The 23,018-nt window shown below is 35.7% G+C and overlaps 3 protein-coding genes across 5 annotated transcripts in view; all 3 read left to right on the forward strand.

The window, feature by feature from the left end:
• Positions 1-717: 717 nt before the first annotated feature.
• Positions 718-2,352, forward strand: LOC111692023. Its single transcript, XM_023455694.1, has 2 exons — positions 718-2,175; positions 2,270-2,352. Exon 1 carries the CDS (start codon positions 1,038-1,040, stop codon positions 2,070-2,072), a length of 1,035 nt encoding a protein of 344 aa, XP_023311462.1. The 5' UTR covers positions 718-1,037; the 3' UTR covers positions 2,073-2,175; positions 2,270-2,352.
• Positions 2,183-3,533, forward strand: LOC111692022. The gene is made up of 3 exons (XM_023455693.1): positions 2,183-2,195; positions 2,270-3,333; positions 3,468-3,533. The coding sequence occupies exons 1-3, from the start codon at positions 2,183-2,185 to the stop codon at positions 3,531-3,533; spliced, it is 1,143 nt and encodes a 380-aa protein (XP_023311461.1).
• Positions 3,534-8,705: 5,172 nt separating this feature from the next.
• LOC108904790 (protein kinase C-binding protein NELL2-like) overlaps positions 8,706-23,018 on the forward strand; it is a 269,898-nt gene continuing 255,585 nt past the window's right edge. For all 3 annotated transcript variants that reach the window (XM_018707465.1, XM_018707466.1, XM_018707467.1), the window contains exon 1: positions 8,706-8,928. In XM_018707465.1, the coding sequence (XP_018562981.1) occupies positions 8,877-8,928 (52 nt within the window). In that variant the 5' untranslated portion in view covers positions 8,706-8,876. The remainder of the gene's footprint in view (positions 8,929-23,018) is intronic.

The raw sequence follows: 23,018 nt of genomic DNA on the forward strand, positions 1-23,018 counted from the left end.
ATCTTCTAAGTAAGTAAAGTTGTAAAAATTCTAAAATTAAAATTTTGTGGGCGTACATAAAACACACCACAGAAATGAAACAACCCCCAAATCCAAAACCAAAGGCTGTGCGGAAGGGGGCTACACTTGAAAAAACGTGGACAAACACCTATTATCCATCGACATTGCCAGTGATTTTCGACCGACTGCGCTACCGTGGCGATTTATGTGATTCTTTTAAGTTATAAACTATGGTGGGCACCGATTAATAACTTTAAAAGCCGAATAAGTGGGGCAAATTAAGTTTCTTAGGTAGGATTCCCTCCCAAATAAATCACTTGAGTTTACCTTGGTTCCAGTTTCTTTTCTGTGTTTATTAGGATGCGTTTTTATTCTTCTGTGGTCTTTTAGTTTCTTCCTTATGTAATTATTGGCTATTTCTTCGTTAGCTCTGTCGCATGTAGGTAGTTCTTTAATCTTTAAATAAGCAATGTAGTTATTAACATACATTTCCGAACATATGTATGGGAGAAATTGCCGTTTTGTGAGCCTTGAACATTTATATAATCTCGTCTATTTCTTTTTTATTGATTTTGCCTGTTTTATGCACTTTATTTTATTGCGAATCTTAAGGGTTTGACATTAGCCAAAAAAATCGAATAGAACATGAAGTTTGAAAGCTATCAGTTGAAAATAAGCTAAGTTCTAAATGTGTCTTCCTCCTCCTGGGAGCTGTATGACCTTGTCGCTGGTGGAGGGGCTTAAGTAGCTACAGTGAACCCAAGAGCTAAACCGGCGGGAGTTTTATACTCCTGGCAGGGTCACCCAAGCCGGAAAGGTCGAGGGAGAGTAGTGAAAACTAAGAAACAGCTCAGCTACCCAAGCCAAGGTGGAAACGCATCGTGCCGAGGGCTGAATGGTGCGGGGGTAGGTAAAAATGTCGCATCGCAAACGATCTCTTTGGGGAACCTGGCGCACCCCATCGTATTTAGCCTTCCGTCAGGCATGGGGCACTACCTGGCGGTGACTTTTATTTCCTCCAGACTCGTGGGACCTTTATGGACCATAAATCAAAAAAACGGGAACCCGAAAGGGGGCCGTCAACATCCGCCGGGGAAGCAGTAATTGCTGACCAGGCGGAAAATAAAACAGCCACTGGGAAGCAAACACCAGTGACTACTATCTCTAGGGGAGTCGACAGACTGAACCTGGAAGGTAGGAAGAAATTGTCTGGTGCGCAAAAGCGCAAACTTAAAAAACTGCGGAAGGCAGAGGCGGGAAAAGGACAGGGGCCGGTGACGGAACCTGGCTCAAGTACCACTCTAACTCCGCAGGCTGCTGAACCGGGGCCAAGTGGACTCGGGAAGAAACGTGGACGGTCGGACGGTAGTGAGCCGATTTCCGACCGGCCTGTTTCCAAGAGGCCTAAGGCCACGGGACAGCGTGGCAAGACTTACGGGGAGGCGCTGTCGGGGATCCAAGCAGTGGTGGTCCCCCATGGATACCCGGAGGTCCGAATGGATGAGGACCAGATGGGACTTGTCCAGTCGGCGCTTCTGGGGGCCATTGATGGGATCGCGGGCGAGGGTACACGACCGCGCTTCCTGGAGTGTCGTCGAAGGGGGGGAACGCTAGCGATCACCGCCTTCAACGAGGAGAGCCTGCAATGGCTGAAGACGACCACGGCGAGCTTGGTGCCTTGGGAGGGGGCTAGACTCAGCGCTGTTGAGCCTAGGGACCTACCTAAGTTCACTAAGTTCATCGTGTGGATTCCGGGTCATCCTGATGAACCGGAAACCATCATGCGCCGTCTGGAAAACCAGAACGGGGAATTGAGGACGGGGGCCTGGAGGCTAATCAACCGCAAGGTTGAGGAGAAGGGCCAGACCCTAGTCCTCTCAGTAGATGAGATGAGTGTGAAGGTACTTCAGAAGGAGGGCTTCAGACCATTTCTGAACTTCACCAGGGTCCTTTTTAGGAACCTGGAGAAGGGCAGGGTAGATTTGGGACCTTCTGATGAAGATCAGGAGGGACCAAAATCTGTATTATCTGGTCAAATTCCAGGTAATACAAGCGAACATTCAGCACAGTAGAGCGGCATCTGCTGCTCTCTGTGCCAGTGTGGCGCGCGCAAATGCGGATTTAGCTTTGATCCAGGAGCCTTGGGTACATGGATCCCGGATCAGAGGATTGCAGGTAAGTAATGGTGGCTTACTGTATTGTGGCCACCAAACTAGACCTAGAGCTTGTATTTATTACAAGAGTAGTATTAATATTTTTCCTCTTCCAGGGTTCTGCACGGATGACCTGGTGGCGGCCGAAGTGACTTATGTATCGGAGGGAACGCAGAGACAACTGGTAGTTTGCTCAGCGTACCTCCCTTACGATAAGAAAGAATCTCCTCCAACCAGGGAACTGAGGGACCTGGTGGCCTGGTGCGAGAAGGAGAAGAAACAACTCATCGTGGGATGTGATGCTAACTCACACCATACGGTGTGGGGAAGCAGCGATGTCAACGATCGAGGTGAGTCTTTACTAGATTTTCTTTTTAGTTATAATCTAGAGATTTTGAATGTCGGGAACGAGCCCACCTTTGTTATAAAAAATAGAAGTGAAGTCATCGATATAACAGTGGGATCGGGACCGATATGTAATAATATTGCGAGGTGGCATGTGTCGAATGAGCCGTCAATGTCGGATCATAGACATATCCACTTTGAAATTATAACGGATTATAATCCGCAAGTAAGAACCTACAGAGACCCAAAAAGAACTGACTGGGACTCCTATAGAACGGAGTTACAGGCCAGGACTAGGGAAATCTGTACAAAACTAAGGAACACATATGATCTTGAGAGGGCCGTGGAGGAACTCCAAAACGCCGTCACAAGATCATATGAATACAGCTGTCCTATCAAAGTGAGGTCCGATAAGCACACCGTACCCTGGTGGAGCAAGGAACTCACGCAGTTGAGGGGACAGACAAGAAAACTATTTAATAGAGCAAAGCGGACAGGAGAGTGGGAGACTTATAGAGCAACCCTCACTGAGTATAATAAAGAAATTAGAAAAGCGAAGAGAGACTCATGGAGGAAGTTCTGTGAGGATATTGATAGTGTCCCACAGTGTGCTAAACTCCAGAGACTTCTCTCTAAGAACGGACATACGAAACTCGGGTCTCTCAAAGCACCGAGTGGGGAATATACCAAAACTGGAAGGGAGACATTGGAATTACTTCTAAATACTCACTTTCCAGGCTCCAGGTTATTAAATCATGGAGATGAATATGACTGGAATCACCAGCAGAGGGTAACGACCGGGTCTCGACAGAACTGGGAGGTTGCCAAGACGGTGGTGAGTCAGTCACGAATAAGATGGGCAATAAGTTCTTTTGACCCATTTAAATCACCAGGAGCCGATGGAATCCTACCTGTACTGCTACAGCAGGGGGTGGACTGTCTAGCTCCGGTCTTAATTCACGTCTTCAGAGCCAGCATTGCACTTGGTTATATACCGCTGGCATGGAGATCGACGAACGTGGCGTTTATTCCTAAACCAGGGCGTCCATCGTATGCCCAGGCAAAGGCATATCGCCCGATAAGTTTAACATCTTTCCTCCTGAAAACGTTGGAGAGAATAGTTGACAGGCATATAAGGGACGGGGTATTGAGGGCAAATCCTCTGCACAGGTACCAATACGCCTATCAGGCAGGCAGATCAGTCGACACAGCCCTTCATAGCCTAGTCTCTAGGATAGAGAGGGCAATGGACGACAAAGATCTAGCTTTGGCAGCTTTTTTAGATATTGAAGGGGCATTTGACAATACACCTTTCGAATCTATTAATTCGGCAGTTCGCAACAGGGGCCTTGAAGACACTTTGTGTCGTTGGATAGATACCATGTTGAGAAACCGGACAGTAACAGCTACCCTTTCGGGAGAGACATCCAGGTGTAAGGTAGGCCGGGGCTGCCCCCAGGGAGGCGTACTGTCTCCCTTGTTATGGGGATTAGTGGTGGACGGCGCACTGGAGGGCCTTAATCGAAAGGGGTTTTATACACAAGGCTATGCGGATGACTTGGTCGTTCTCATAGTCGGGAAACATAATATTATCGTTTCAGAACTCATGAAAGAGGCTTTGAAATGGATAGATGACTGGTGTAAGGGGCAGGCACTGTCAGTAAACCCTGACAAAACGGTCGTAGTACCCTTCACTAGGAGAAGAAATTTAACTGGACTCTCTGAACCTATAATAGGGGAGAGGGGCATTACATTTTCCAGGGAAGTAAAATATCTAGGAGTGATACTGGATAATAAGCTTACCTGGAATGCGCACTTGGAAAAAGTGGTGAGTAAGGCGAAGCAGACACTGTGTGTATGCCGCCGCCTTATTGGGAAAACCTGGGGACTGAAACCAAAGATGTCACACTGGTTGTATACGTCGATAGTAAGACCCAGGATTCTTTACGGCGCTGTGGTATGGTGGCAGAAAACACAACAGACCACAGCGAAGGAAAAACTGAATAGAATTCAGAGATTGGCCTGTTTAGGTATAACGGGGGCGATGGCATCGACCCCGACAGCTGCACTAGAAGTCATGCTAAATCTGCCACCGCTGCATATAGTGGTGGAGAGAGAAGCGCGGCTAGCAGCATATCGACTCAGGAATAATAATGACTGGAGGGGTGGTTCCCACTCCAGGATCAAAGATACATCTATGTCGGAACCAATTCTTGGGATGGTATCCGACAAGATGGTTCCAAAGTTTCACTTCCACAAGCCATTTGAGACTCGAATAGAGGATCAAAGCGAGTGGGAGGAAAGGTTTAATACCCTGGAAAGGTGGAGCCTAGTATGGTTTACAGATGGCTCCAAAATGACCAGAGGGACGGGTGCAGGAATATATGGACTCAGACCCAGATGGAGTGCAAGCTACAGTCTGGGGGAGTTCCCTACTGTATTCCAAGCAGAAATCTTCGCGATAATGGCGTGTCTGGCAGAGAATGTACGTAGAGGTTATAGACGTAAACTCATATATATATTCTCTGATAGTCAAGCTGCAATTAAAGCTTTAGCCGCACACAAGGTAAGTTCAAAACTGGTGTGGGACTGTTTACAAATGCTGACTGAACTGGCCACCAACAATACAGTCAGACTGTGTTGGGTGCCAGGGCACAAAGGCATTTGTGGAAATGAGAAAGCGGATGAACTTGCTAGGAAGGGATCCGAGACAGTGTTCATTGGCCCGGAGCCCTTCTGTGGCACATCTCCCAGTGTGGTCAGGCGGGCTCTGGGCAAATGGACAGAGACAGAACATAGGAAATACTGGACTTCAAGGCCAGGACATAGCCATTCTAAGGAGCTTATGGAGTATCCTTCGAAGGGAAGAGCGAATGAGCTACTGAGCTTGAATAGAATCCGGCTCAGGAGAGTGACAGGACTCATAACGGGACACTGTCACTTTAGGAAACATCTACATAAGCTAAAGCTTGTAGACAGTCCGGTCTGCCGAGGATGTGAATCGGCGGATGAAACTTCTCTGCATATCCTGGGCGAGTGCCCGGGATTTGCACGTAGCAGAATGGCGCTCCTTGGGAGACCCTATTTGGAACCCAAGGAACTGAGAGAAGTGTCAGCAAGGAAGCTTTTGGACTTTGTAAAAAGGACAAATCTACTTGCTGAATAGGACTAGTAGTGGGACGCACAATAGGCCTAATTAGGCCGCAGTGCTATGGGACTTTTAAAGGACCAACCACTAGATGATGAAGAAGGAAGAAGGAAATGTGTCTTCAGTGAATATATCGTAAGAATTAGTTGGATGCACATTTCGAACGGTTCGGAACCAATTCCTGACCCCTGTTGGAACAGACCTACTATCACCACATTTCTCTTACTTCGTTTGATAGTGGCATATATTTTTCTATTTTGTCTTTCCTTTTCTTCTCTATATTTTCTTGAAGTGGAATGGCAATATCTATGAGATGGGTAACTTTTGTGTAGTTGTTGATTAGGGTGATATCTGGTCTGTTATGGTTTATATGCCCGTCTCTGATGATTGTTCGGTTCCAGTAAACCGTATGGATGTCTGTGTTTTATACGAAGGGAGGCTCGCATTTATAGTATGGTTGTATGATGCTATCTTCTCTGTCTTAGCGTATAACAACCATAAATTAGGGCAACCATAAATTATATGTTCTATGCTTTCTGTGATGGAATAGCACATTCTACACTTATCATGTGTGGAAGCCGGATCTTTAATTATAGCTTTTAAATATTTTTTTGTGGCAACCCCTCGGTCCATAAAGTCTTCCGTTTCAGAAAATATATTGCTGTTTCCTAGCCACGATAATGAGGCTGCTAGGTTTATGTGATCCTGGTATAGGGCATTAGAATATTTGCCATGTAAGGTTTTGGCTCTCCAAGTATGTATTTTGTCTAAATCTGTTTGGATTGGTTTTATATTGGGCATCTGCCAAATTTAGTTGTGGTAATTTTTTATCTTTTCCAATTATGGTCCAACGTATCACACTATGTTCTGCTTTTTTATAAAAGTATTCTCTCAGCTTATTAATGTGGGCTGTATGATATTGTATTCATCTTCCGCCTTTTGACCTAGGAAGATGAAACCTCTCTACGGAGCGTTTAGGATGCTGTATTCCGTATTTGGTACATATGACCCTCAGTGTCTTATTTAAGTCTTCTATTTCTGTCTGGGTCCATTTTATTACTCAAAATGTGTAGATAGCGACCGATATTGCATAAGTATTAATTGTTAATATAGTATTCTTTGCAAAGAGGTGGATGGCGAGTGTATTTTTTAGACGTGTTTGGATTTTTTCTTTTATTTTATGTTTAATAAGTTTGTGATTCATGACATGAGTTTGGTCTATGCCCAGATATTTATAAGTCTCATTTTGGCTTATGGGTTGTATTTCTGCTTTTGTTTCTTCTTTAGTTACTTTAAATCCTTCTTTCTCCATTCAGCACCCCTTTTTCATCCCATTTATGCGACATTTGTCAAGACCTAAAGTCATATGGATACTAAAGATTAATGTTATTTTTAGTAGTCGGTCAAGGCGTTTCCTTGTTGCAGCATACAAAATAATGTGATAAGTTCACCTGTTCTGCTAGATATAGTCTTCCGCTGAGTGTTTTAATTCATTTGATAGGGGATTTAGAGCTAAGCAAAACCATAGAGCACTTAGAGAGCCACCTTGGAAAATACCTCTTTTTATTGGTATTTTTCCAGCGTCTATTGGTGTCTCGTTTGGAATATTTAATTTCAGATACTTATGTTTTCCATGTTTTCATAGTTTGCTGGAGAAAGCAAACGATATTTGGGTCAATTTTATATATTTTCAGGACTTCAAGGAGCCATGAGTGGGGGACACTGTCAAATGCTTTTTGGTGGTTGATGTATGCTATATGCATATATTTTTTTCTTTTTACAATCCTCAGTTACAGTGGAATCAATAATAATTTGTTCTCTACATCCCTGTGACCCCCTGCATCCCTTCTGTTCTTCAGCTATAATGTTATTTTTGTCTAAGTGATATGTAGTGATAAAATGTGGGCGGCAAAAGTGCTGAGGGTTGACGAGGGGGTTGGGTTCATTTTCGGTAGTCTTCTTTGTTTGCAGCAGCCTAGAAAATGTAGACATACACAACCCACTCGACTTTGTATGAAAATTGAAACTTCAACCCCCATAAAGGGGTGTATGGGGGTGGTAAAGTGACGTTAGGGGTAACGAGGGGGTCTAATTCATTTTTGGTAGTCTTCTTCGTTCTTAGTGGACCAGAAAACAAAGGAATACTCACCCTACTCGACTTTGTATGAGAATTGACATTTCAACTCCCAGAATGGAGGGGGGGGGGGTAAAGAGACGCTGGGGGGTAACGAGGGAGTCTAATTCATTTTTGGTAGTCTTCTTCGATCTTAGTGGCCCAGAAAACATAGGAATACACTACTACTCGACTTTGTATAAGAATTGACATTTTAACTACCAGAAGGGGGTGTATGGGGGTGGTAATTGGGAAATGGTTAGTTAATTTTTTTTTATGGTCATATTCAGTTTCGGCGACTCCAAAAAACGGAGGGGTATGGGGGGTCTACCCTCCGGGTCTTCACTTTTTTTTTATGTGCCTGTGTAATCTTCGGCGCCTAGGCCAATGATCCACAGAGAAAAAAACGTTTAATTGTTTGATGCCCTGTCAGTTCCTGAACGTATGATATATTATCCAACACATCATGTATATGTTATTGCTTAAAAATACATAAAACTATAAATATATAATATATTACATTAAAAATGTAAAGTGGCAAGTTTTTGCTGGAAAGTTAAATATTATTATATTAATATAATGCCGAAATATAGAATATCTTTTAAATCTTTAATAAATAACAATATATTTAGGAAAGATAGCCTCTGTGGATGTTGTCTTGCATTGTTAAAAAAATGTATTGGTAAAGTTAAACCGTCCGTAAATCGTTAAATGGAAAATGTGTCAATTTGATGCAGATATATTGGTGACACTGTATATCTAAATGTAACGCACTGTGAGGCACAATAACAATTATGTAAAAGATGTATCTGCAGTGAAGAGACGTCTCGACGGCGGAACGTTTCGAGCGCCGCGGCGTCTGCGCAACTAACCGCATATTCGACTATATCGTCCCTTGGTTACTTCATGAATTTCATGCCGTTCAGTATTTAATAAACGGTAGAACATGTATATGCGTTGTCTCTTATTTTTAGTTTTATTAGTAACATGTGTGGTTTGATCTGATATAGAGGACCTGATTATTTGCCTGCGGTTAATACGGCCCAAAAAATGGGCTGTAAAATGTGGAATTCTCCGTTGGGTTAAACAGTGTTTCACTAGGCCGATCAAATAGATCATGGCCTTTCTTATAACCCCTTGGATCCCTCTGCTGTGGCTTATTGCCTCAAGTAAGTAATTCTGCTTCCACTAGTGTTAATAAATATTTATACCAATAAAATTCACATAGGTAGTGCAGGAAAAAGTCTTATTAAAGAATAAGAATACTTGTCAACAGCGTTGAAAAAAATAATTTCAAATGATGTGCTTAAAAACAATCACATGACTTTTTATCTGTCAATTTTGACATATTCAAAAAGTGCCGGAAGTGACATTATTTTCAGATTTCTTTTAAGTACATTTTTTTAACATTAAAAATGTTTTCAAAACATGAACTATATGTACAGTACTGTTATATATACATGGTGTTTGTAAATAATTGCGAAATATTTTAGGGTTTGGTTGCCGAAGTTATTTTGTGAAAAAAGTTCATATAAACGTAGGTCTAAATATGTTTCGTTTCCGAGATAGAGAGTATTTATAATTTTTTATGTATTTTTATTAATTACTTCGAAGAGTTTTAAAGATATTCACTCGAAATTTGAAAAACGCTTTGGAGGGATAAATGTGCATTTTCTGGGGTGATCGGAATATTTCTACTTGCACTGTTAAATAAAAGATTACCTACAATAAAATATGTTTTATTTTTTTCCTCAATAACGGTGGATTCTACGAAAAAAATTGAAGAGACCAATATCATTCAGAATTGATGGAGGATTTCTAAAAAAAAAAACAGGAAAAAGTCACTGGTGCAAGTAGAAATATTCGGATCACCCCAAAAATGGACATTTACAAACACCCTGTATATATACATATTTTCTTTTTTTCTGAATTATATCAATTGTATCAGTGTCAATTATGTCTTCAATTTTCAATTTCAAAATTAAATATTTTTCCAGTAATATAAGCAACTATATATAAAATATTTTAAAGACAAAGCCAATAAAAACATATATATTACATATTATTATTTATAATAATATATTAAGATTCCACAGTCTTCAAAGTATTTTTTCCAAATTTTTTTCAAATTATAAGAACTGTGGCCAATTTTAATTTTGTTGTCAATAATTCAACATCAGTTCCAAAATCCGCACATTCATAAACTTTTCATTTCAAATGCCCTTATAAATATAAATCTTCAAAAAGCAAATCGAGATCCAAGGTAGGCAAAAGTTACGTCATATCTATTTCCTATCAAAAGTATGATTTGGCAATTTACGAATGAGAGGAGTTGACCAGGAAGAATCATCATTGAAAATAAATTTGCCTAGTTAACTAATACCATTTTTACTACAAATTTAATATTTAACTTCATGTCGCCATTCTCGCCAGCAACGACGACGAAGATGAAATCTGCTAGATGTCTCTTGTTTTCATTTTTACAAAAATTCGCCACCAGTCGTACAACTAGCTTAAATTATCGAGTCTTATTTCTCATTTCAGTATCATCGTATCCACACATCACCACTGAAGATTTAAAAATTAATACCTATTATAAGAAAATTCTAGTTAAAATGCAAATAAAAGTTAATTTTAAAATTTGAAAAAAGACGATAAACAAAATAAAAAACTGCACTATATTTTTAACGATTAAATATTAAAATATATATGGAATAGTTGTACAAACAAAATTAATTATTTTTGATAATAATGTAATTGCTTGATTAAAATTTTTTAAAATACATATTAAGTATTTGTATAATTTTAAGTTTTTAAATAATTGACTTGTAATATATGTGAAAATTAAGATTCTTTTGAAAAAGTTCCCGATCGGGAACGAAACGTTAAATACAACAAATTTTCTGGTGTCTTCTTTTTTCATTTTTTAATAAGCCATCAAACTAGAACCCTATACCCAAGAAAATAAATATATCCAATTATACAGGATGTCCCAGAATAACATGTACAACGGAAGACCACATGTTCGTAGACTCAAAATAGGCAGATTTATCCGAAATCACTTTGTTGGGCCGCTAGATGACCTCAATTTTCGTGAAAATTTTTTGAATTTTGTAAATAATTCGAATATGTATTAATCGATTTTCATTATTTTTGGGGTGTGGACTTTTGCTTTCAATCTTTAAATTTTGATGTTATACAGAGTGTTTTTTAAAACTCACAACTACTACAAAATTGATGAATGGTGATATCCGTTCATAACTTTTTCCTCTTTCGAACAATAATGACAACTATTTTTTATTTGATAGGTGATACCATTTGGAAGTGTTTGCATCCCTTATAGCATTTTAATTAAATGAGCGGTTTTGGGTACAAAAAAATATTTTTTAAATGTCTACATTATTTTGCCACCCACATTACAATACTTAATAAAGTGCTAGTAGTCACTGATTTTGTAGGTTGACAGTAATTTCAGTTTGATCTTTAAGTAATTGTACCTGCCAATTCTTACTACGATAAGATATGCCACATGTTATGTTATGTTATATGTTATGTTTCATTTTTCGATATGGATACACACATTCGACGAATTAGAGTTATTTACAACGTGCCTAATTTTATTGAAATAATTCGTAAACAATCAACTAAAATAAAAAATGCTAGAGATAAAAGTAAAAAAGTTGAGGTTATTAAATTTAGTAAAACTTAAACTGTATAAAAACTGTTCAAAATGACCACCGTTGTTTCTACAACAAAAGTTAATTCGGCAAAGAATTTGTAGTTCATTTGTAGGCTATTTTTTTAAATATTTATGACATTTTGGATATGCCTCCACAATTCAGTTCAGTGTTAGATGTGGAATCATGCACTGTTGTTTTCAGAGTACCCCAAAGGGTTGCAAGAAAGAGAAAAGTCGCAAGGTGTTAAGTCTGGTTAACGTACAGGCCAGTTAACAGAAACATTATCCCCACTACCGATCCATGGACGAGGGAATCTTTCATTCAGATACTGCCGGACATTTACAGTGAAATGTGGTGGAGAACCATCATGCATAAATCACATGTTAGCTCTAAGCACATCTTCCAATAACTCGGGTTTTTCAAAAATTCTAAATAAAATTCCCCATTCAGTCTATTGGATAGAATAACGGTGTCAACAATAATGCTATTCGAAACAAGATCAAACTGAACAGTCAACCTACAAAATCAGAGCCTACTAGCACTTTGTTAAGTATTGTAATATGGGTGGCAAGACAATGCATAGATTTAAAAAATATTTTTTTGTACCCAAACCGCTCATTTAATCAATATTCTACAAGAGCCCCAAAAACTTCCAAATGGTATCACCTATCAAATAAAAAAATAGTTGTCATTATTGCCCGAAAGAGGAAAGTTTTAAAAAATACTGTATAATACCAAAATGTGTAGATAGAAAGCAAAAGTCCACACCCCAAAAATAATCTAAATCGAATACGTATTCGAGTTATTTACAAAATTCAAAAAATTTTCACGAATTTTGTGGCCATCTAGCGTCTAAACGAAGCGATTTGGGATATAGGTGATTTAGCCTAAATCTGCCTATTTTGAGTCCACGAATCTCTCTGTGGTCTTGCGTTGTACACGTTATTCTAGGACTCCCTGTATACAGGGTGTTCCACCTAAGAGGGATTCTTCTGCAATTCTGTAAGTGCAATATTTATAAAAAATGTTTTTTATAAAAGTTGCCTAGAATCATGTGGGCCATATAAAGAAAATATTTTTAGCTTTAAAGAGTGTTCTACTGCTACATAACTTTATTATTTTAAATGGAACACCCTGTATATTATTGCATTTTTGAATTCCTTGGTTAATATTAGGTAGAGTTTATTAAATGTACATGAAATTTAAAACTTACCGTTTTCGAGATAATCAGTTGTTTTTGAAAAAAATCACAATTTCAGCTCTCTAAATGAGGCTAGATAGCGTCTAAACCGTAAGAGTTATAAACCTGCAGTTTTTACAGTTAATTTTGACATAAATTACTCTATCTTGTCATCTGTGAGCAGAACGTGTACGTTATTCAGACTCGGAAATACCGAGACCTACATTTAATAATCTTACGAGTGGAGATTTTTTTTCAAATGGAATGACCTATATTAATTGTCAATGATGAATGCAAAATTGAATGCCCTTTCGACTGATATAAGGTTGTCCATACTAACCGTTTTCCAGAAAAATCGTGTTTTTTTCTAAAGTCCGAAAAAGTAGCTATGTATCATGGTCAAGAAGGCCTAATATAAACAAATGTTAAATATTTATTTGGATTTATTGATTCTTTTGGATTAATGACAATAAATATGAAAGCATATACAATATACATATAAACATATACAATATGGATTTAATTTGGATCATGTACTAACAATGACCAGGTTCCGAATACTGATTACTGAATGTTTACTGGATCGGTTTGATTTTCGGACGTTAAGTATAGTAGATTCGTGAGTGGCTCTGTTGTGGCGTCCGCCTTAGTGCGGCACCATTTCCACTTCTTCGATTCACCTCTTTTTCCATTTCTGAGTGTCTGGAACTAGGCATCCCTCTGTATTGGCTTTTATTGTTAATATTAAACTTATTCAAACGTGGGCCATAGAGAGTTTGGTAATAATTAAAGTGGCTTAATATTAATGTTTCCGCTAATTTTGTTTTAACTGACTGATGTATCAACAGATGTTTGTGAGAAAATAATAGGTTTAAGGCCATACGATTCGTGGAAATATGTATTAATCTAATTAAAATGTTAGAGCAACATCAGAAAATCTAAGTTTCGGGCTGTTTCGGTGGATTTCCGAAAAGTTTGGTATTCGAATCTTCATAAGTTGCTCCGGCCTATTTCTATTGTTATCAAAAATCATAAAGAAGACTTCTGAGATATAATTTTAAGAATATGTGAATACTAAACTGTTAAAATTTTCTTAAATGCAATTCTTCACAAACAGCGAATCATCTGGATGAAAAGAACAGTGCAGTTGAGTGTCAACCACGTAGATATGTTTGTAATATACTAGATAATAAAGATCCTAGAATTAATCCCTGTGAGACACCACAAAAACTTCTCACATCAGACTGACGACAAGCTGAACAAACTGATGACGATTGCTTAAATAAATAAATAATGCATTAGTTACTTTTGACAGTGGTATTACATGGGACGTTTTCTAATTATCAAGAGGAAAAACATTTAGCTTTAAGTTAAAACAAATGAATTATATCTAAAACATATTTTTCCAAATTGAAGTAATTTATCAATAAGTAAGTGACTTCCTTAGCCACTTAGCCACAAATATTAAAAGAAATGATGAAAATGCTGATTTCGGAAACAATGTTGAATCATTAAAAAGTAAAATTAGATATTGTATTACCAACATTTTATTAGATGACATAAAATTGTAGGACAAAATTTCAAGAAAGTGATTGTAGGTGTTTTGAAAATTTATTATTTAAAAATAAAATTATTGATATGAAGGTGAAATTTAAAATTTGTTCATTTTTTAACATCTTTTTAAATTAACATTTTTTTGTAAACATAAAAAGAAAACCACTACAACTATTTCACATTTTTCTAATTCCTGAACACCTTGTCCATCTAAATCTAAATATATCTGTGGTAATGCCATTAAAATTATTTTTAATCTGTGGACACACTATAAAATTGCCAATATACAGAATAAGTCATAATTAGGTGTAAAATAATTCACCAAAACTTACTTAGATTGAAACAAAGCAATTAACATAATGTAGGGTGTCACTTAACCAATGTTACATACTTGAAGGGTATAATCTTGAACCCAAATGATATCGATTTAACTTGCTTAAACGAAAAATGTCTTAAAACGTTACAGGGTGTTAAAGTTTCTTTTTTATTTCTAGTTTTCTCCTTAACTTAGACCCAGTTAACCGACTTGAGAAAATTTTGCTGGTGCTTAGTTTCTCTTCATGAAGTACCTATGCAGTGATTATGTTCCTATTAGGTTAAATCATACAGGGCGTTCATTTTACTACAACCCTCTGTAACTTTTTTGTACGTTTAAATTTTTACACGCAACCATCAGAAATAGATAGAGAATTTTAATCTACACAAAAATGTATACCTATCAAAAGTCGAAATTATCGTCGGTTATGAAAATATTACAGAAAATATTTATTAACACACGCTATATTTTTTTAAAATAATTACGTATCCATAATAAACATAATTAATTACATAATAAATTGAAAGGTGGCAGTAATAAAAACTATTAATTTATAATAAATGTTCTACGTGTCCCCCATTCTCTTCGACAAATTTTCTTATTTTATGAAACTTTTGAGAATAGGAAACTAATTATACGTTCGTCTAACTTGTTGTACGGCCGGCGTTTTTCATTCTATTTCAAAGTTCTTCTCCCGTATTAGGTGTTACAGAGTTGTAAACAATTCCTTTCAACTGACTTCAAGTAAAAATCTAACGAACCAAAGTCCGTACAGCGAAAAGGCCAAGAAAAGTCACTACCTCGACCAATCCAACAGTTTGGAAATGCTTGATTTAAATAATCTCTCACCAAATAGCTGTAATGAGCAGGGACACCATCGTGCAGAAACCACATTTGTCGTCTAGTGTTAATGAGTACTTCTTCGAGAACTCCAGGAAGTTTTTGCCGAAGGAGTTCCAATTAATTTTAACCTTACAAGCTTGCAGGTAGAGCAAAATAAAATTTCCTATAATACCGCATTAACGTTAAGAAGTTAACTGAAAATTCGCATTGAAACTGTCTTTTATTGCGTGTGGATTTTCTTCGCTCCACACGTGAGCATTTTTCCAGCTAAAGGCACCTCTAAAGGGTGAAAATGGAAACATTGTAACTGCTGCTTGTGACGTATAGTTGAAACGATTTTGCGGCGAATTCCTGTGATTGGTGATAGTGGACGAATACTAATTTCGGGATTTTCTTCTACTCTTTCTAGCATCTGTTCTTCACCTTGTACCCTTCTTTGAAAGTACTTCCCATTTCGTGTATTAGACCGAAGGTTTCCAGTTTCTCTTAATCTTGTGAATAAAGAAGCAAACAAAAAGGCTGTCTGTGATTCGGATAAAGTTCTTCGTATGTTCTGTTAGCAACGCGTCTACAAAAATGTTCCTGTAAATATACCACTTCATGTCTCTGATGTCATAATTCGTAAATTCATTGTGACGAGGTATTTTCAGAAACAAACTTTTGCAAAATACAAAATTGGCAGTGACTTATCGAAATTGTCATGTTATGAATACGTAGTTATTTCCAAAAAATATGGGGTAGATATGTGTTAATAAATATTTTCTGTAATGTCTTCATAACCGAGCATAATTTCGACTTTCGATAGGTATACATTTTTTGTGTAGAATAAAATTCTCTACTTATTTCTGATAGTTGCGTGTAAAAAATTAAATGTACAAAAAAGTTACAGAAGAATATTCACAAAGGGTTGTAGTAAAATGGACGCCCTATATGATTTAACCTAAAAGGAACATAATCACTGAATACTTCATGAAGCAACTAACAGCAAATTTTGCTCAAATCGGTAACTGGGTTCTGAGTTAAAGAGAAAACAAGAAATAAAAAAATAAACTTTAACACCCTGTAACTTTTTTGCGAAATTTTTCGTTTAAGCAAGTTTGGTTAAATCGACACCATTTGGGTTTTAGATTAAACCCTTATAGTATGTAACATTCGTTAGGTGACACCCTATATAATAGTACCAAAATGCTTCTTTAAAAAGTTACGAGCTCCACAAAAATGTGTTGGTTTAATTTTTTTACGAAATGGTTATTTTTTATTATTTGTTACCTGAAACATAGAGCTCGCTAAGAACACTTTAAACAGTCTTTTGATTTTCGAGTTACTTTTCTTTGTTGGTAGAGATTTTGATAAAAAGCAGACATTTTTTGAAACGTCGCTTTTTTAGAACCAAAAAGGCATTTGGCATATTGCTAAAATAAATGGTTCCCGATAATTAATTTTAATGTTCTACTGGAGGTACAAGTTTAATTAAAGTTCACTTTGTTAAATACCATTGTACAGGATGTAAGAAGTTTGACTGGCATTACTTCAGCATAAGATAATCATAAATGAACAAAAAAGTTGTATATTACAGGGGCGTTTTATTAACAGTTTTCAAAATACAGCGAGTATTAATATTGGGGAGATTCATCACAACGTGACAACAGCGCAGATTTTTTCTATGGAAAAAATTTAAACAACTATTATTGTGAAACATTTAGTAAATTTCAAGACAATTGTTTTCCAGTTTTTAAATAAATAAAATAAAATGTATCGATTTTGTAATACGAAGATAGTGTTATTCTTAAATTTTTACTCGAATTTTAGTAATTATGAATCTCTTAAAAGAGGAAGTTAACTTTTAATCAAATTATGTATTTGAAAAATATGTAATTAAATTACCCAAAGATTCACGTCGTCCAAATAATCATACGTATTAAAAATAATTTAGGTACTTACCGAAGAGCAAAATTCAGTAATTTTTAAACGCACAAGTACAAAACAAATTACAACATATGCTTAAAATGTCCACCACCATTTTCGATGCAGCACGACACCTTCGAATCCAATTTTCGCGCACTCGCTGGAAAACATCCCAGGAAAAGGAAATAGTGTTACGCAAAAAACACTCCGACACGGTCGAATCCAGATACCAACTGAATTGCGTATTGGTGGTTGCTGGACACCTTAGTACCTCGTGTTAATAAACCGCCGCGCCATTGTCACATTGCTCGATATTAATTTTATCGAATTTTAAATTTATTACATAGCTAACTATTTTTTAGAATTAAGCATGAAGAAATTCACGGAAGAAGTTCAAAATAGTGATAAACATTGTATTTTATGGTATTCTATTCACGCAGTTATTTCAATATTCCTTAATTAATCGAACTTTTGTACAAGTCATGTTGGAGATTTTGATAATTTTTTCTCGGAAATGGTTGAGTTTAGGACCCATGTCATATAAGGTTTTTTTATTTATTTTAATGAATTCTACCGTCTGTCAAAATTAAGGCAGTCAAACTTCTAACACAATGTATATAAATTATTCTTTTCCGATATAGATTAACTTGTCTCCATTCAAAAATCACAAATTCATGAATCGAAACCTGAATATTTAGCTTTGTAATAGTACATTAAGAGAGCGATGTATTAGTAGACAATAACTTTTTACTACAGATAAGTTCTTTGGTCTAAATCGAAAAAAATCGAAGTAATTTCATCATTAAAAATGGGCAATTTAGTTAGATATATAGTATATCCCAAAATACTCGGCTGTCCGTTATTGATAATTGCAGTAGCCATATGCAAGTATACCTTTTTAACAGTAAATAAACTAACGTTTCAGAAAACATCCGTGTTTTTTCAAAATATCTAGCAACAAAAAAAATTATCTAACATATAAGTGTTCTTGATTACCTCCAGGTTTTAACTAAAAAATAAGTTTATATTCAGTTTGGCTTTCCATAAAAACTCCCATATGCCAAGCTTAATTAAAATATCCTAAAGGACGACGTAAAGAAAATTAAACAAAAAAATTGTTTGAAAACCCCTAACTTTTTGAAGAAGTAATAAGGTATATTTGGTTAATCGTTTGAGGAAGCTTTGATCAAAATTTTCACAATTATTTAAAATTCACTTTAGTATCGTGCATCTAAATGTGAAATAATGCATTATTATTAAATTTAATACAAAAAAGTGTAAACCTTTTTTAAATTCAATTACATTCACTAAAATATTAGTCCCTACATCTTTAATTACTAAATAAATATAATAATATAAACTTTATTACTAAAAATATTAGTCCCTACATCTTACTATTACTTACATCCTACTACTACTAGTCCCTACATCTTACTATTACTTACATTACTAAAAATATTAGTCCCTACATCTTTAATTACCAGATTAATAATGAGGAGCTTCGTCGTGTCTCAGAAGTAAATGATTTAGGCGTTATATTTGACAGTAGGTTGAGTTTTGGTCACCATATTGATTATGTTTGTCGAAAATGTAATGGAATGTTGGGTTTCATTTTCAGGACGTGCAGGGAATTTAGAGACGAAAAGTCTCTTAAATCTTTGTACTATGCCTATGTTTATAGCAGACTTAATTTTGCATGTGTGATTTGGAGTCCGAATTATAACATATACAAATTGAGACTGGAAAGAGTTCAGAACAGATTTGTGCGTTACCTTAATCTCAGGGTCAACGGTATTTATAATGTTGATGACATATCAGCTACTAAACAACAATTTAATATCGTCCCTTTGGAACAAAAAAGGATTCACACTGATTTTATTATTTTATTTAAATTATTGAATAATTTATTAGACTGTCCCTATTTAATTTCTTTACTGAATTTTCATGTTCCTTCTAGAAATACGAGGACGACTAATTTATTTAGCACACCAACCCAACATACCAATCTCGGACTAAATAGTCCATTGTATAGAATGACTGTTAATTATAATATGTACTTTGTCGATTCTAATATTGATATTTTTAATACTACTCTCAGCAGTTTCAAAAGATTTATTAGGAATATTCAGTTCCTTTAATTAACTTTTTACTTATTTTTGTACATTTTTTCACTGATGTATCCATTTCCTGTTAGTTTTTTTTTGTTTTGTTTACACTATGTTCACAATTGTATTAGTGGATGCAGTTTTGGGCAGCAAGCCTGTTTGCATTCCAAATGTGATAAATAAATAAATAAATAAATAAATAAATAAATAAATAAATAAATAAATAAATAAATTTGTGAGAGACTGGAATGCGCCGAGATTTTATATTAAGCTGGTTGTAGAAACTATTGATATACTTTTAGGATTGGTTTCTGGCAAGGTTGAGAGAAAGTATTAAAAAGCGAAACGAAACCGTGTTTTTTATTTTACATATTTTGTTACTCACTTATAATTTATTGCTATGGGAGTAGCTCACAAATTTACAAAGTACTAACAAACATGGTAAGCATCCCTAGCAATAGTGAGAGTAAGAAACTTGAGGAGTCTCCTAAGCTAATTCAAATCCCGTGACGATATCGAGAGTTTCATATGAAGACGTAGTGTATTAAGGTGCGTATACATCTGCGTGCCGTGCGTTTGCGGCAAGTTCTCTAGATTAGTACGGGGTTTTCGAGTTGTACAGGAACCGCACACGGCGCGTCACTTTCCACCTCGAGTCGGTTTTTTCGACAAACACTTTGTGTGTTCACAGTACACATTTGCCATTAACAAAAAAGCACCACTCATCACCGTAATGGCGTAACTAAATACAACTTTTACTGCAGTTTAGAGACGATTTATGCTCTTTTCTTCTATTTATAGCAAATTCAAATTTCGCTGTTTTTTGCGCAATTATTTGAACAAATTGCTAATGGATTTTAATTTAGCAGATCTCAAATGAAGCGTTGTTTGAAAACCTATAAGTATAAACTAAAGCAAAAGCTCCTGTTGAAGAGCGCTTTTTAATACAACTAAAAAACTTCATTTTTGGTAATTTTTACATTATAATCATTGTTTAAACAATGATCTTGTTGTTTTAAACCGATACTTTTTGGGAAATATTATTTCATTTTTCCTAAACTAACGATTAAACCATATGGCAATCTGAAACAAATTTTTTTACAATTTTTTTATTTTTCATTTACTGGGCTATAAGTTGCCACATTGGTTTCTACACATATCTGTTCGAAGGACAATATATTAGGTCTCGATTAAAGGAATTGGTTAACTTATCGGACAAATAGATTGCCATAACCCATATTTTACGTAACAATTTAACTATTCGTTTATTTAACTAAATATTAAGAGAGACTCAATATACTATTATTTTTAATTATTGTAATCAAATCACTGCATTTAAACATAATTTTCACCCTTAAACAACCGGATTAACGGACACTTGTCCACCACTACACGCCACGAGATCACCTAATAGGGACGATGGGAATAGACAAAGACAACGCACGACAACCATAGAATGGGGTGGGGTGACTCAATAATGAGGACCTGTACTCCGATTTAGCTACAAGTGTACCAAATTTGAGTTTATTTGCTAATTAATTTATTTATTTATTTAACGGGTACCTATATTTGAGTGAAAGTACTGAGTTTTAGTTAAGTATTGTTACAAATGAGTAAAATTATCAAAATGCTCAATATTGAGTAAAAATGTACTCAATAATTTCACTCAATCGATTCACTTCGGACCTGTATTGCTTTTACCTTCACCGATTTTTCTACAGTGTAGATAGATCAAATTGAATACACTTATTATTGCTAATAAACCTACGAAAAAAATCATCGAAATTCTCTTAGTCTTATGAGACTTAAAAGCCTCTTTTTAATTAATTTAATTATAACTTTTTATATCATAATTATATTATAATATTTTGTACAAATTCTACTTATTGTTAGCAACCAACATATACCAAATTAAACAAAACTGAAGTAACTGAGCTATATTTATACATACATTTTTATGCAAGGTATATTTAAATAAAGGAAAAAAACAAAAATCCGTCGATTCTGGTTTTTTTATTAAAATTTTGTGAAATATAAAGGAATATTAGTATATATAATAAAAATGTTTCAATAAAATAAACTCTTACTCAAACAATTATAAATTGAGAATAATCGAAAAATATTATATCACAATCAACAAAATGTTATTTTTATGATCAGTACCTAAGTCACAATATATGATAATTGGGCCAAATACAGGGTGTCACCTTACGAATGTTACATACTTCAAGGGTATAATCTAAAGCTCAATTGGTGTCGATTTAACCAAACTTACTTACACGAAATATGTCGCAAAAATTGTTAGAGGGTGTTAAAGTTTCTTTTTTATTTCTTATTTTCTCCTTAACTCAGAACCCAGTTAACCGATTTGAGCACACAACTATCAGAAATATGTAGAAAATTTTATTCTATACAAAGAATGTATACCTATCAAAAATCGAAATTATGCTCGGTTATGAAGATATTAAAGAAAAAGTCTAACGGATTAAAATCCGAACAGTGAGAAGGTCAAGGAACCAAATGGCTGTAATGAACAGGGGCACTATCGTGCAAGAACCACATTTGTCGTCTATTATTAATGGGTATTTATTCGAGAGCCTCAGGAAGTTCTTGCCGAAGGAATTCCAAATAATTTTGGCGGTTTAACCTTGCAGGTAGAGCGATAGGCACTAAAATAAAATTTTCTATAATCTCGCACCAGACTTTAACTGAAAATTCGTGTTGGAAGTGATGGTCTTTTATTGCGTGAGAGTTTTACCAAAGCGTGATCTCTATTATTAACTGGAGAAATTGTTCGCAAAATGTTAATCTCAGCGGGTGGTCTGGTTCAAGCAAATTTTGTACAGAGTGACAATGAAAACATTGTAACTGCAGCGTGTGGAGTATAGTTGAAACTGTGACTACTTACAAATGGCGAATAATAATTTCGGGATTTTCTTTGAACGTAGATACCTACCTTCCATTTCGTGAATTAGACCAAAAGTTTCCAACTTCTCCTAATCTAATAAATAAAGAAGCAAACAATGTATGAGAAGGCCGTCTGCGATTCGGATAAAGTTCTTCAATTGTTCTTTTAGCAGCGCTTCCACTAAAATGTTCCTGTGCATATACCACTAACAAGTCCCTCATTTCATAATTCGTAAATTCATTGTGACGAGGCATTTTCAGAAACAAACTTTTGCAAAACATAAACTTGACAGTGACTTATTGAAACTTTCATGTTATGAATACGTAGTTATTTCCAAAAAATATGGGGTATGTGTTAATAAATATTTTCTGTAATATCTTCATAACCGAGCATAATTTCGACTCTTGATAGCCATATATTTTTTGTGTAGAATAAAATTATCTACCTGTTTCTGATAGTTGTGTGTAAAAATTTAAACGTACAAAAAAGTTACAGAAGAATATTCACAAAGGGTTGCAGTGAAATGAATGGTTTGTACGATTTAACCTAATAGAACATAATCACTGCATACTTCATGAAGAGAAACTAAGCAATAGCAAATTTAGCTCAAATCGGTTAACTGGGTTCTGAGTTAAGGAGAAAACAAGAACTTTTGTTTGCGACAATTTTCGTTTAAGCATGTTTAAAAATCGACACCATTTGGGTTTTAGATTATACCCTTGAAGTTAGGTGGCACCCTGTATACCGTAGTTCAAAATTTCTTCATTT

The sequence above is a fragment of the Anoplophora glabripennis genome, unplaced genomic scaffold (assembly GCF_000390285.2).
Source record: "Anoplophora glabripennis isolate ALB-LARVAE unplaced genomic scaffold, Agla_2.0 scaffold175, whole genome shotgun sequence".
NCBI lineage: Eukaryota > Metazoa > Arthropoda > Insecta > Coleoptera > Cerambycidae > Anoplophora > Anoplophora glabripennis.